Source organism: Haliotis asinina, chromosome 2 (assembly GCF_037392515.1).
Source record: "Haliotis asinina isolate JCU_RB_2024 chromosome 2, JCU_Hal_asi_v2, whole genome shotgun sequence".
NCBI classification, from domain to species: domain Eukaryota; kingdom Metazoa; phylum Mollusca; class Gastropoda; order Lepetellida; family Haliotidae; genus Haliotis; species Haliotis asinina.
Genome location: NC_090281.1, coordinates 7,872,044 through 7,887,891, shown reverse-complemented (window position 1 = coordinate 7,887,891; position 15,848 = coordinate 7,872,044). Strand labels below are relative to the sequence as shown.

The following is a 15,848-nucleotide window of genomic DNA, read 5'->3' as shown; positions in this document are numbered from 1 at the left end:
CACGTGGTCATCCAGGGCGTGACAGGCCATTAACGGGATAACGTGTGTAGAACATTGTCCTGACCTCGTCTCTGGCGTATTTAATTATTTCAGTTGTTTTGAGGTGAGTTCATCCCGCGGCAATTGGCAGACCGTACAACTGACCAGCTAATCCTCCATTGTCTACAACCTGCTTCTCCAAATACCGCTCCCTGAGTTTTTTCAACCACGACAATGCGAGCGTGTCCCGTTATATCGAGGATCGACGGGACGCTTGCTGTTGTTTGAAATCGATTTGACTCAAGGATATGTTTCCCGTTGCGATCTATATTTCCTCTAACTTCCAAATCTGAACTGCGCATTTTTGTTTCGTTTCTGAGATGCTTGTGACATCCGCAAGTGAGAACTGACATTGTACGGGGGTAATATTATCGAAACAGGACACGTATTGTCCAAGCAAACATACATTGACAAGGTTATTAATTTCTAAATAATTACATTTATCCCGCTGACCCGGGCCATATCGGACACGTGCTGTTATTAATGCGTGCATGACATGCCCCGGGTTACTTGTGCAAGAATAAATCTCAAGTAATAAATAGTACGAGAGTATAATCAAATATGTATAGTCAGTTTCAAAATAGCTAGCTCTAGACAGACAAGCTCGGCAATATGTCGCAAGGTAAAGATTGAAAACATGTCGTGTGCGTCAACAAAACAACAATAGTAGTAATTAACACTAAATACCATGGTTCACACACACACACACACACACACACACACACACACACACACACACACACACACACATATATATATAATGGGAAGATAACAACGAATGGTATGGATTTGTAACTTCTTTATTATTTACAAATCGGCGTTTCTGGGCAACTTTTTGCTCCTTCGTCACATTGTGTGAATAAAGAGACGAGGCCCGGAAACTTCTAAATACTAAAGAAGCGTGCGTCCATACAATACGTTGTTATACATTACATCAACAAAATCTATATCGTGTTAAAATAGTTATTTTCAAATTAGATACGTAATTAGTATATGTTCAAACAGACTTGTTTAAATCATTTTTAGTAAGATGAAACCCAAGGATAACTCAAAGTTGCCCTCGAATAGTGTTGTTCATATTCATATATCGTTGCATTGAATATCATGTGTACTATTTCTGTCATTACACGTTCACGTGCATCCCGTGATATCATACTTCCTCTCTATCCTGGGAATCTATACACAATTAAGACAAAAGAAAAGTCGTTGAAAATTGTGTAGACATTCAAAGGCGTTTTGTCGTTGATCTCTCGTTAACCTTGCCACAGCTGCTGTGTTCAGAAAACAAGTGAACGATTGCCATTGAGTAATCTTTGCCTGAATGCATGCGTGCTGTGCATGAATCTCGATTTCAGTGTTGTTGTGTTTCCCTCTCCACAAACAAAAATAATTCTAACCTCAATCTCAAAGAATACTTTATTAGGCGAAACTGGCTATACGACCACGACAATGCTTTTCTCAAACTTGACTTCCGATGCATATTTACAAAAAATAGGTTCAGATACTTCACTGTCATTTCAAATATTACGACGTTTCTTTTGCCTTTCAGTATACATGTATTTCATTATTCAGCCACCAGGGACATCGATATTCCTCCCGAGGTGAAATATCGAACCACAAGACTCTTAACGTCATCCGAATTTTGAAGATGTAATGTTAGACCTGTTGAAAGTCTGACAGGAGTTTGAGGAGACACCATATGTGGGAATATTCGGACACATTATCTCCATGGCCGGAGGAAATGGGAAAAACGTGTTCACACTAAAACAGCGAGTCAGTGGTTGTACGCGCCGAACATACCACGTATCGGCATCCTTACCAATTTGCAAAAATAACATTTTCAAGATGACAGTTGTAATTTCTCTGTTTGACGTTGGATCATAATATTTTATCACAGACTAGAGACACAATATTCAGCACCATTCACACAAAGTCATAGCCCAAAAGGGCTGGTTGCTTCACAGGAGATGCTGAACGTGTAAAAAGTTTACTGACAGACGGACAAAGCTACGATATAAGCTCACTTGGCGTTCAGTCAGATAAATTAAAAAGGAAAACGCCCCTAAATTAACGCACCTTTAGTGTCAAACCATGCATCATGAACTATCAGATACAACCTGATGGTCAGGAAAGACTTACTGCCCCTTTTTAACAAAATAATTTAGTTCAATAAAGCATGAGAAATAACTTTCAGCTCCTTGTCTGAAATGTTGTAAACCCGTGCAGAAAATAACAAATATACTTGTTTTCAAAGATGAAAATTATGTCTAAGAGACCTGTAACTGTAGCTCCCGGTTACATACCTATCATTAGACTTCATTACGCTTTTTCTGATTGTTTAATGTCTTAAACCAAATTTTATTTACAAATGTAATCACGCGGGACCATTTCTACGGTCAATTTAGGATGAAAATAAAAAGCTTGCTTTGCTCGCCAGTGCGCTTGATTTTCAACGATGGAACAAACACACAACACAAACACACACATGCAATTAGCATTCCTAAAAGTAGTAAGCACAACGATTAACACAGCTTGTGCACATGCCAGACAGAAGAGGGACATTTGCAGCAGTTTAAATCACGTAGAGCGATCTGCAGTAGCACGGAACTACAACACCTTCTAATCACGTTTCTGTCGCCGATGTGAAGTGTTGCAAGAATTGTTTTGAATGTTGTTTTACGATACGTTCAGCATTTGAACTTTAACCTGTGACCTGTCAGTAACATGTGATCGCATGAACACCAACCTACGTCGTCAGTCACGTGAGACAGTCTGGTGTTGATTGCCGTTGGTCCTCTTGAACAACATGTGCAAGTGATGGAGTCACTTGCGCCATAGGGAATGTCGACAGTTACATAACGAGTATTTGTATAGTTTATTGCACAACCGATACTAAATAGATGTACTTTGTTTCAAAACATTATTCTCTGTCATTTGTTGCTTTATGGAAATTCTTATATGCCAATTCATTCATGCACAATCATGCAATTCTCTACTGGTGATTTTTGCCAAATATATTTTTATCGCATTTGAGAACAGCGCCTGCTTTAACTCGCAGTTTCAACTTAATCTTAAATACATTCTTGAATGAAGCCGCGGTAGGACATATGGGTAAACAAACACAGCGACCAATAACCATTCCAGAATTTGAACATAAAATAGTTTAGAATTTTGTTTCTTCGAAAATGATTGATCCACCCTTGATACAAAAAGAGAAAAAACATACTTGATATGTAAAGGGAAATAACTCTTGTATCGCTTGTACTGTTGTATTGGTAACGCAACACTGGTCTCCGACAAGAGTCACTGGACTTTCCTGACGCGTTCCGATTGGTGACATTACTGAGTGAGTTTAGTTTTAAGCATTACTCAAGAATATCCCACCTATACGGCGGCGGTCTGTAAATAATCGAGTCCAGGACCAGAGGACCAGACAGTCCAGTGATTAACAGCATGATCTTCGATCTACACAAGTGGGATACGATGACATGTGTGAGCCAAGTAAAAGTAAGTGAGTTTGACCACCTGATCTCTTTAGTAGCCTCTAAAGAAGAGCATCGGGTACAGAAGATCAGTTCTAACCCGGACCAGAACGGCGGTGACAGGACTGCTGCTGATGCAATGAGGATTTGAACGATCTCCAATCATAAACATTCATCCTACCCATGACCATCTAAGGACGATTATGGAACTATTGATATTTTTAATACTTTGTTGAGGTAGGATATTAGTCCTCGTGGTTATGACCCGTGAAGGTCCCGTGGTAGAATAGGCCTTCAGCAACCCCTGCTTGCCATAAAAGGCGACTATGCTTGTCGTAAGAGGCGACTAACGGGATCGGGTGGTCAGGCTCGCTGACTTGGTTTACACATGTCATCGGTTCCCAATTGCGCAGACCGATGCTCCTGTTGTTGATCACTGGATTGTCTGGTCCAGACTCGATTATTTACAGACTGCCGCCATATGGCTGGTATATTGCTGAGTGCGGCGTAAAACAAAACTCATTCCTTCACTCACACTCACTCCTCGTGGATACCCAAACTCACTGGGCTGGGTATTTCTTTACACGTAATAGCGGGACACCTCCAACTACTGGTATCACTAATCATGGAATGCCTGATTAATGATTTTAACAATCATCATCTTTACCTGGTGACTAAGCGACAGCATAGTTATCTCCCTTTGGCTCATTTAGAGAGTGAGAGGGATTACAGCTGTGTGCACCACCCAACCCTACCCCTATTTCTTTTAAAACGCCGTATCCGCCCCTGTCTTCATGTCGCTAACTTCAGACATTTTCAAGTTGCAATGAAACATACTTATGGTAATATGAACTAAGAGGCAAAGTGTTTGCTTGCGTGGTTTATTAGTCTGCTCTTTCTTTGAAGACAAATCCTGTCAAAGAAACATGAAGTTAAATGTTCTAATTCGCCAAATGTTGAATAGGTCTACATGTGCTGTTGACGTTTAACAAAAGACTGATATGACAATAATGTTCAGATATTAGACTTTTAAGTGCACAGTAACTACGGTACTAATGACAAATGAGGTGGGGTAGCCTAGTGGCTAAAGCGTTCGCTAGGTACGCCGAAGACCCGGGTTAGATTAGCCACATGGACACTATGTGTGAAGCCTATTTATGGTGTCCCCGCCGTGATATTGCTGGACTATTGATAAAAGCGGCGTGATACCATACTCACTCACTGACAAATACCTTTAGTTCGTGGTATCCGCAGTTCGGTATACGCATTTCGAGTAAAATATATCAATGACCGGGACAAAGAGAATGCATTATATCCTCCAGTTCGCCATAAACGTGTTCGATATAACCATACCTTACTGTAATGCCATAAACACCGTTCATTTGGTGATTTACACCACCTTACTATATCCGACATTCTAACAACTTATTCTGCTGCCACTTTGATCATATGCATGTTCCTAAAAGACACAGATCTACAAAATGTCGAGGTATGTACATTCACCATGAGATGGAAATTGTCGATATAAACAGTGCATCAATATTACTGACATAATATGTACAAGGAACAACCCTTGATACCCTAGTCGTATATCTCGGAGACAGTATGCCTATTAAAAAATAAATCTGACCCAAACAAACATTTTCATGTATCCCCGAACTGAGTTTAGTTTTGCGCCGCCTTTAGCAATATTCCAGCAAAATCACGGCTGAGGACACCAGAAATGGACTCCACACATCATACCCATGTGAAAAATCGAACCCAAGTCTTTGGTGTGACAAGCAAACGTTCTAACCACTAGGCTACCCCGCCGCATTTCCCCGAATGTTTTCAGTGGGCTAGATAATATGCAGCTGACTTTATAGTTAAGACCACCCTAACCATTTCAGTAAAGACAGACATAAGCAACAGTTTGTCTGTATATGCAGGTCTAGTGTGGGGCTCCCGCGGTGCGTCAGTCGTGTTTACATTCTCATTTGCAATGTTGGCAAGCTTACTAGTGTAGAACTACGTTAATCACTGACTTCATACATACCCAAATGCAATGATATCTGAGTTGCCATTCAGACATCAGAACTGTGACATTGACACAAGGTACATGGAACGTATAAACCAGAATATCAGTATGAAATATATACAAACCTGTAATACTTTGCACGAACAATACCGATCACATAGCCAGATACTGCCCATGTTTTACTATCCGACATGCGGTTGCACTATAAAGAACATGTTTTGACTGTGTAACCCAGGCAATTAGAGAGGGACTGACCAGTAACTTGCGCATCGAACTGAACACCAAATGTCGGACGGTGAAACCGGAGCAGCACATTGGTAGGCAACAAAGCGCTGACAGACTTAAAAAAATGCAATATCGGACATTAACAGACTTGATAATGAAAAGGCCCCAACATAAGAACGACTATGTTGACCGAACTGCGGTATACAAACAGCTCACCCGGAAGTCATGTTGTCTCTCTGCATGATACTGAACAAGATTTTGCTGCCGAGCATTTTATCATCAAATATGTATAAAGCTGTCCCATGCGACGCGGAATCTGCAGAATGGCCCTATTGCCATGGTAACACGACATGTTCGCTCGTGACGGGTTTATTTATCACTGCCATGATGGTGTGCAGTTTTGTTATTATGACATGTAGTGTTTTGTGAGACTTGTTCTGCAGCAAAACCCCACACAAATACCTGGTCCCTGACTGTCATGTCGGTAACAACCCGGGCGTCACACACAGAACAACAGAAGAAGCGCAACTCTGGCTTTTTGTCAAGTTTTCAAACAAGACACATAAACATAAACGCTTACTTTTACGATATTTAATTTTGTCGGAACATTTTATCTTTTACTGTTCGGCATATTTACACAATATACACTATCGGTAACATGCTATATCTTCACCGTTTCATCTCTCAATCTTCATATCGCTACGAATAACAAGTATCTTTCCCTTTCCATGGATTTCTCGTCCCATCTCCTAGTCACCGTTCCGAGAGATTGAGCGTATACCTCCCCAACTACCCGTGAACATATAGATTAGAATTTGTCTTCCGTAAACCGTGATTGTCGTAAGAGGTGACTAACACGATCGCGTGGTCAGAGTCGCTGACTTGGTTGACACATGTAATCGTATTTAGTTTGTTTAGATCGATGCTCATGCTGTTGATCACTGGACTCGATTACAGATCGCCGCCATATAGCTGGAATACTGCTGAGTGCGACGTTAAACATCAGCCAACCTCTGCTACTTGGACTTATCCATTCCCTTAGCTACCTCTGCTACTTGGATCTCTCGGTCACTTATCCATTCCCTTCGCTACCTCTGCTACTTGGACCTCTCGGTCACTTATCCATTCCCTTAGCTACCTCTTCTACTTGGACCTCTCGGTCACTTATCCATTCCCTTAGCTACCTCTTCTACTTGGACCTCTCGGTCACTTATCCATTCCCTTAGCTACCTCTTCTACTTGGACCTCTCGGTCACTTATCCATTCCCTTAGTTACCTCTGCTACTTGATCTCTCGGTCACTTATCCATTCCCTTAGCTACCTCTGCTACTTGGACCTCTCGGTCACTTATCCATTCCCTTAGCTACCTCTTCTACTTGGACCTCTCGGTCACTTATCCATTCCCTTAGCTACCTCTTCTACTTGGATCTCTCTCCCACTTATCCGTTATCGCAGCTGTCTCTCCTACTTGGATCTCTAGCTCACATATCCGTTCCCATAGTTAACTCTCCAACTTGGATCTCCCAGTTACATATCCGTTCCCATAGCCATAACGCCTTCCACCCGCCCTGTTCGAATCTAGACAAAGCTAAATATGTACCAAATGCAATCCGCATTACCAACGTTCGAAAATACTCAGTATTGCCTTCCACTTAAACTACACTAGACATTCCGTTCCCTCATACATACCGTTAGACTAACAGCTAGTCACTGACATGAACACATTTCACAGAATAAACAAGGATTTCTAAATAATGTTCATAGAATGTAATACAACATTTTCTGAATAATGTTCCTAGATTATAAACACACACGTCAAGAAACGTTCTTCCTTCTGTCTGTGGTAATCTAGACTTGCCTCACATAATAGATTTTCTGGACCGCATTGCCTAGATGGTGTATTGTTTCAGTGTTTTTATGGCAGACTGATGAAATGCATGTCTTCCTTCAAGGACCTCTCGGACGTCTATCTACATGCACCCCTTCCCCAGGAATCACTTGTCTCTTCTCGATATCACCCTGATTGGTTACTACATACCAAATTACTATAAAATCATCGTCGTCATCGAGTCGTCAGCACTATGATATGGTCAGTGACCTATCGGTAACTTGGTTGTGAGCTAGGTGCTTGCTGACCACGCCCTGGTCCAATGTACTCTGACCTGAAACCCGCGGATGTTGCGCGGGAGCTACTTCTAGGATGAAATATGCTTCTGGAATCGATGAATGTCTAGAACGTACAATTGGGAGTTGACAGGTCCATGGACCGTGAATCACGGTGTCACAGTCAACTACACAATGTCGACTACCCTGCTGTGTCCCATAGTGACTCCCTGGGTCGGGCTCTGAGTCTCAGCTGGCGGGTTATTGAAGAGAATGTTGACATGGGACAGCTACATAATACACACGTAATCCCTGATCAGTACGTTGATAACGTTTAATTAACATTCATTCTGACTTGTAGTGTTGTCACGATATCACTTCAGATAAGATGTTCTACAGAATGTACAGTATCTACAATTTAAGAAACATTCATCAAAATATTCCTGCCAGGGAATGTGAAGGCAGATAGGCAACGAAACATTCCCATAAATACACCATGTCCGACATGCTCTGTTAAAGTATCAGGCCGGTAGTTCACATAGGGTACTTTTCTCATTCATAATAACAACCAACCGATGAGTCAGTTCGACTGTTCCACAAAACTGCCATCCTCTTGATGAGAAAAAAATGGGCAAAAGGTATTCCCACACCAGTCGTTTTTGTTTGTAATGATTTGAAAACTGTCCTCTGTGAAATCACAACATAACGGTACTAGGATGATTGTTCGGTACATTATACCTGCAAATCTATGACAATGTGAATCAGGGGCCGTTTCTATGGTAATCAATAATAACAGAACACGTGTCGAAATCCGAGAATCAGATTCATGCAACCACGTGAACCATTCTCATGACGTTAACAGTCTGCATGCTTCGAGTATATGAAACAACGGCCACACAAAAGCCAAATATTCATGCAGTATGGGTGATCAATATAGGTAACGAAAATTATGTAAATGTTATCACATATAGTATTTACCTGTCTGCCTCCGAGTGTCTGTGTGTCCTCAGTTTACCTGTAACAGTTGAAGAATGAAATATGTCAATAGCCGTGCAAATCGATCACCTGCTTTCCGCGGGATGAAAGCTGTCACGCCAGTCGCTTGTCGATTGCAACATGTATTGATGAAACGTGGACCCTTCCCACCCTGTTCTAACGCGATTCTACCCTTATATACCACCAGTCTGCGACAGTACTGTATCAGGAAATGCGCCAAATGCGCCCGACAGGTCGTGATGACATGTGTATTTCATTACAGGTTTACGAGATGACAATGTAGCGTACCTCGTTATACCGCATGGTCGCCTTTCAGAAGAAACAGTCATCGTAATAAAGAGGTATTCGTGAGAAGGTACCGACCCATGACCGTGATTATCAGTGGCGGCTACAGTTTGATTGTTGAACGATTTGCACGTGAACTGTAAATGTGACAGGTGAAACTGACACAAGCGTTGTTCGTTTCATTATGGCGACGCCACTGGGAACGAGTGTCATGTTTGTTACGTGATTTGTTTGATAAAGTGAGCAAACACATTTCCAAAACCGAGATCTGAATCAACAGTGTTTCTTAAGGAAACTGATAAAGTGTTGAGTCATGATAGTATCCCGATAAAATGCTGTCATCATTGCCATGTATTTAGATATACACAATATCGTGGAGCTGAAAGAACGGTTCAGTAAAAAATGTACTTTTCAGGTGTATCAAACGATAGAATAAAACATATATTCACACACACACACACACACACACACACACACACAAACAACAAACTTTCAACCAGATCGTCTTGATTCTCTTACCGACAAATCAACTTCACCAAAAAAAAACACTCACTGAAACATTTCTTAACACACATGTATGATTGCTGAAGCAACTGTCTGAAGATGCGCATCGTGAAAGCAGAACCAATGTGACATATTCCCTGACACCAAGTCATATTGTCTAAGGAACACAGAAGACCCTTTGATGACGAGTTTAATTTGTTTCCAGTTTGAGACCTCAGTCATACTTTGACATCATTGTCTTGAAAATCCGGAAAGTTAGCTAGCTTATGTAATATGGGGAACAATGCGTTTTAGAGCATATTTTTACTCTTTCGTAAAGTGATGAAGAAGTAAGAATATATTCAAGTGCAATGGCGAAGGAATTATTACAGAAAGTGAAAACAATAAATTTCGTTTCATGTGAACCGCTTGTTAACTACCATTCAAAGACTTGACTGTGTAAGTTAGGTCCTGCCTCTCTGTATGGAACGGAACATACTGGCAACGTTTACAATACGTCTTTACACACGTGCCTCAGCATGTCCGTTCGTTAAGTCACCAGACACGAGGGTTCGGCGACGGGAGGTAACTCTATCCGTGTCTGTCAGTCCCTCCACGGCGTCTTTAACGACTAAAGTAACAATGCACAGAATGTAACGTCAAGGCAGAGCTGACTCGTGTGTAGAGCAGTACAGCACAGAAACTCTTCAGTGTTATCTTCATTCCCTCATCGCTTAATTTGTGTTCAGACCAGTCCATTCATAAACACCGATAATGTAGAAGGTATTATCTTCGTTCATCTCCAAAATGTATCCCTATAAGACACGTTACTTCCCGGTCGACCGTACACAAACTCAGACTGCACAGACTGGTACATTGTCTACAGTCGGTCTCACAGTTCATAAACCACATGTTTCCCCTTACCGCCACCCACACCCAACAATGCCATAAATATCTAAATGAAGCAAGTCTAGATATCCTCGTTTTCTGAATCTCACACCTTTCCAATTCAAATGGGATCATTTGGTACTTTGAGACTACGTAGACGTACAAGTACATTCAGAAATTGACAAGGGCAAACAACTCTGTGTCCACGATGTTCGTCAGGTCTCAGGTACGTTAAGGTATTGTAAATGAATATAAGCGATAAACATGAAACGTTTCGGAAGCTGCTTTGGAGGAAGATGTGGACGTCCTATGCCATGGCGGAATCAGCTACGACCGTTTCATGGATTAATCTGAACAAATATGACTTTACAGAAACAAACAAATTGATATGGTGCTCAAGACATACGTATGTTTCACAACAGTGGGGAAAAACAAAGACATATGTTTCACAAGCGAGATAATATTGTCGACTACTGAGTCAAATACTACTATGCGTGTCAGTTCAGCAATAGCCTGTTACATAATTACATACTGGAGCTGAATTGTGAGGCCTAGTGAAGTTTTAATTTCATCCCAAAACGAAATAGATAGTTGAATCCCTACCAGAAAAGACCGCTACATGGCAGAAAAAACAATACACATGTCACCAGAAAAACGACACTTATCAATAGTAGTTGATAAGTGTTCCAAATGACAATCAAATCACAGATAAAAATCACACAGCGCAATCCAAAATACGGAATAACCGAAACCTGAGCCAGCAACTGCATAGGAATGTGGTGTCACTCAGAGCGAGCAAGTCATCTGGCCTGGACACTGTTTCGTATAGTGTTATCTGTTGGAGGAAAGCCCCAAGTAACGCATGCGTTGGCCATAGATACGTTTGTCAGGACCTGGACCTGTGGAGAAGCGGGCTAGAAGATCCCCAGTATCCCATGCTTGACGTTAGGGGGCCAGTGGGTTCGGGAGGTCAGGCTCGCTGACTAGCTTGACAAGTCATCGTGTCCTAATTGTGTAGATAGATGCTCATGCTGTTGATCACTGGATTGCCAGGTACAGACTCGACTATTCTCAGAATGCCACCAAAAAGCTGGGGTATTGAGCGCGGTGTAAAACGTAACTCACTCACGTGTAAAAACTGTGGAAACGCTGCATTCATATACCAGTTTCAGAAAAAAAACCCCGCCAGCACATCATACACAAAACACATCAAAGTGGATTAAGCGTTTGCCATGACCTGGGTTCGAATCCCCACGTGGGTGTAATGTGTGAAGCCAAGGTTTGGTGTCCCCTGCCGTGATAAAGCTAGAAATATTTAATATTGCTTAAACGACGTAAATCCTTTCTCACCCATCCTTCAGTTCAAGGGCAGATATTACCTTGTTCACATGCATTATGGTATCAGCCAGCGAGTTGGGTTTAAACGCAGCCTAAAACAGTACATGTATGTGTTTTACCTGGGTCTGTCAGTTTAATGTGGGAGAAAAAGACTGGTAGGTGGTACTTGAATGAAAAACACAATCACAGGTTTGTGCAGAAAAACCGTTGTTGAGATTCTAACATAATGATTAGTTTCACACACGCCAGCAGAGGAGCAAAGAACTTGAAATCATAATACTTTTCAGCACGCCCGAAGGGAATGAGCTAGTGAGTTTAGTTTCACACCGATTTTAACAATAGTCCAGCAATATCACCACTAGGGACATAGGCTTCACACATTGTCCCCACAACAGGAATCTTGCCCAAGTCTTCCGCATGAGAAGTGAACCAGGCTACCCAACCATCTTGCCAGAAGTGAATCAAAAGATTCGAACAAGACTTGCAGTGCCTTAGACAACGGGGCCAATTTGCCCCCTCTCGCATACAAACAAATCATAAATATTCACCATAAAAGGGCAGGCAGATCTCCCGTCCTGTTTATTTAGTTTCTTGTGTGCGATTCCAAGTCTACATGCATTTCACACTTGTAATCCATACACCAAACATCTATATCAAAGTAAAACATAGTCATACACTATAGAAAGAAATATCCCCAAAGCATCGTATATTCAAGTGCAGCCAATCCAATGGTTCTTTACAGTAAACATGCAATAGGCCATACCCATACAATTAATGATAATGGGATGATACTATTGAATGGTAGGCAAAATCTAAGACATAAATAGCATACTTCTAATGAAAGTAGAGGAATCACGTTGTACAGATGTACAAATTCATAACTCAAACTCTTCACAGAGTGATTATTCATTTGTGATAGGAACGCAAATACAAGTGAGAAATGTTTGGACAACTATTCAGATTAGTGACACCTTATTAGAAACAGCATGAATAGAATAGAACTGATTAGAAATAGCATGCACATATACAGGTCAAGCAATATATACTGTCAATTTTATGAGTCACGTGATAAACCATCGTGATCTATAACTGAGAGGAAGATTCGATTATTATTTCACAATTTCTTGATAAAATGTTGATCTTGAGGTGTAACTTTTCCTTAATTAAACACCCGAGTCAATAAAAAGGAATAGTGACATTTATCACGTGTCGCAAAATGTTTCTTCAGTTCGTGTGGTTGTTCAGGCAGCCGTAACGAACACACTGAAAACGTCCAATTAGACAGCGGCACTCTCTTCGCCTCCCTCACCTGACACTGCGCTTTCCAGAACAGCTATCGTATCTTGGATCTTGGCTTTCTTCAAGACAGTCTGGAAGTGACCAATGGAGGCACACTCGTTGTGACGTTTCATGTTACGAATGGGAATGACACATGGGACACAGGGGTAACGCTTAGGGTCTTCGTCGTTTAGTATTTCAACGTCAGAACTTTCATTTACAGCTTTCTCAGCTTTCTTAAGAATCTCGGTTACTGAGTTCAGTATATTCTTGTGCTTGGCGTTAGCAACATCACGGTATCGGTTCTCATATTCCGTGTTCAGATTATTGAGACACATTTTTTCTTGCTTGTTGACAAGATCGTGAATTTTCTTGAAATCCTTTTTGGCCCGAACTTTAGAGGTTTCAAATTCGATCATAAGCATGAGACTTTGATGTTGAGAGAAGTTGTAGTTTTGGTCAGCGATCGTCCTTGCGGCGCGTATCTTTGTGAGCTGCTGATTGATATGAGCCCTTTCTCTCTCGGCTTCTGCTCTAAGGGGGACAACTCTGTCACACTTGCGGTGATCTACGCCCGCACAAACATGACAGATCGTCTTCCTGCAGTCACGGCAAAACAATACAACAGGGTTACCCGAGTGCTTCGCGCAGGTGTCACCGTTTTTCTTTTCCTTCTTTATGCTGTCTACCAGGGATCCCAGAAGAAAATCCGTTTTGAAACTGTCAGCCCATTCTCTCAGGGCGAGGGTACTTCCCCCGGCAGTCGGGGGTTTGGTGGTTTGTCGACAGGTCGGGCAACTAACACCATCGTTTGAACCTTTAGACAGAATATACTGGTGTAAGCAGTCTCGGCAGTACCGATGGAGGCACCCTAGAAGCTTTGGTGTTCTGAAGAAGTCCTGGCATATAGAGCAAGTTATGTCATCCTGGAGTTTTGCTAGGAGGTCCGCCATGTTTGTTTGCAACTGCGGAAATTCCAAGTTATAGTCTATTCCATACTATGAGCTGATCTATAGTGTGTTCGGGATTATATAGGTGTACTGGCGCAAACTTTAGGGGGCTGCTGTAATTTGCCACGTGTTTGGGGGAATTTTTTTAATGGCCCATCTTAAAGATTGCCTACATTTTGTGTTTGTCTTATGTCAGTGGAGACACCGGAAAGAGTTCAGTTTATAAATATTATTTGTGATAGGGGAACGAGAGGAACACTTACCGATATGGCTGACAAAATTAAGAATAACATATAAAAGGCGTAAAAGGGCAGTGTCCACAGGACAATATTTGTAAACTAATGTATTAACGAAGCCTAACGCAACAGTTACAAGAGGGATCACAAAAATAACTAAAATTCAAAATACCATTGTTTATATGGCTGAACCACTTAGTGAAACCTCTGTTAATTTGCGGAAGAAAGAATATAGGGAAACGAAGGGACTCTTTCTGCCATTTCTGGCACAAACCACACTACATGTCGACTGGGAGACGACTATCGCAGCATCCGATAGTGTTTTTGTGATGGCTTATTATGTAGCAATAAATCATTCAGCGGTAGTCTAAAGACTTGCAACGTTTTATTCAAAATTATCAGCTATAACACGTAAAATACAATACGATATATTGTTTATAACAGGGGCGTAGCAAAAACTAGAATTAGGAATACCATACACATGCTATAAGAGGCTTGACATTAGTCAACAGATTCGTGGAGTGAGTGAGTTGGCTTTAGCAGTATTCCAGCATCAGTCAGCAAACAGATGAAACACAGAGAGAGTGAGTGAGTTGGTTTTACGCTGCTTTTAGCTATATTCCGACACTTGTACTGCGGAGAACACCATAGTCTGTCATACAAAAATATGTATCGAATCGAAGAAAGCCCATGCAAGTATAGATTATTTGGCAAGATTTCAACACTTTCAGATGATGAAAGTCTCTGGACTCCTTTGAATTATATTTTGTGATTACAGTTTAGAAACTGTTTTTTTTCTCTCTGTAAAATATATTCATCTTATAGAGACTAGGCATTAGTCTAGGATAACAGAAATGGGATTTACACATTGCACCCATGTGGGGAATCGCACATGGGTCTTCGGTGTGATGAACTATCCTACTGCTCCACAGATACAAAGACACGTGTACAATAACACCATGTACAAATAGCTTCTTTTTGTTTGATCTTTGTAAAACATCCTCCTAAAATACACTCGATATCTCCGTGAATCGTGGAAAATTAGACATTATCTTCGAAACAAGACATCCTGTCATATTGGTAAGGGAGACAAATCGGGTCATATCTGGATATACAGTCACACGGTCTTTCTTCTACTAAACATAGATGTACTGGATAAACGGGTTTCCTGGGACGTATTGGTCAGGGAGGATAAGTGGCATGGCGATTTTGGGAACTAGTTTGGTCCTGGTGGGTATGTTCTTTATTCCGGAGACCACCGGTGAAGCTTTCGGTGGGCCGTATTCTGGTGGTGTGAGAAGAAGCTCTATGTCCGTCAATTTGTTTTTGTTTTTTTTTTCATCAAAGATATCATCTTCTTGTCGAACCTTATGTCCACTGGTTTGTCGAACTTGAAGTTAACTGGTCTACAGTGTCTTTGGCAGTTCTGATAAAAAAGTTGAATGTCTGTTTTGGTGAGAGAATTCTCGGTATACTTCTTAGCCTCAGTCCTTTCCCTGATGGTGTCACGCAGGCGCTCTTCCTGCGA

General features: G+C 41.4%; 1 protein-coding gene across 1 annotated transcript; it reads right to left on the bottom strand.

The window, feature by feature from the left end:
* Positions 1-12,399: 12,399 nt before the first annotated feature.
* Positions 12,400-14,123, bottom strand: LOC137273193 (E3 ubiquitin-protein ligase TRIM50-like). The gene has a single exon (XM_067805690.1). The coding sequence runs from the start codon at positions 14,085-14,087 to the stop codon at positions 13,134-13,136; it is 954 nt and encodes a 317-aa protein (XP_067661791.1). The 5' UTR covers positions 14,088-14,123; the 3' UTR covers positions 12,400-13,133.
* Between the last annotated feature and the right edge of the window lie 1,725 nt (positions 14,124-15,848).

Bases quoted from the DNA above. Each gene is read 5' to 3' on its own strand.
- LOC137273193 (XM_067805690.1), bottom strand. From the start codon at position 14,087: ATGGCGGACCTCCTAGCAAAACTCCAGGATGACATAACTTGCTCTATA.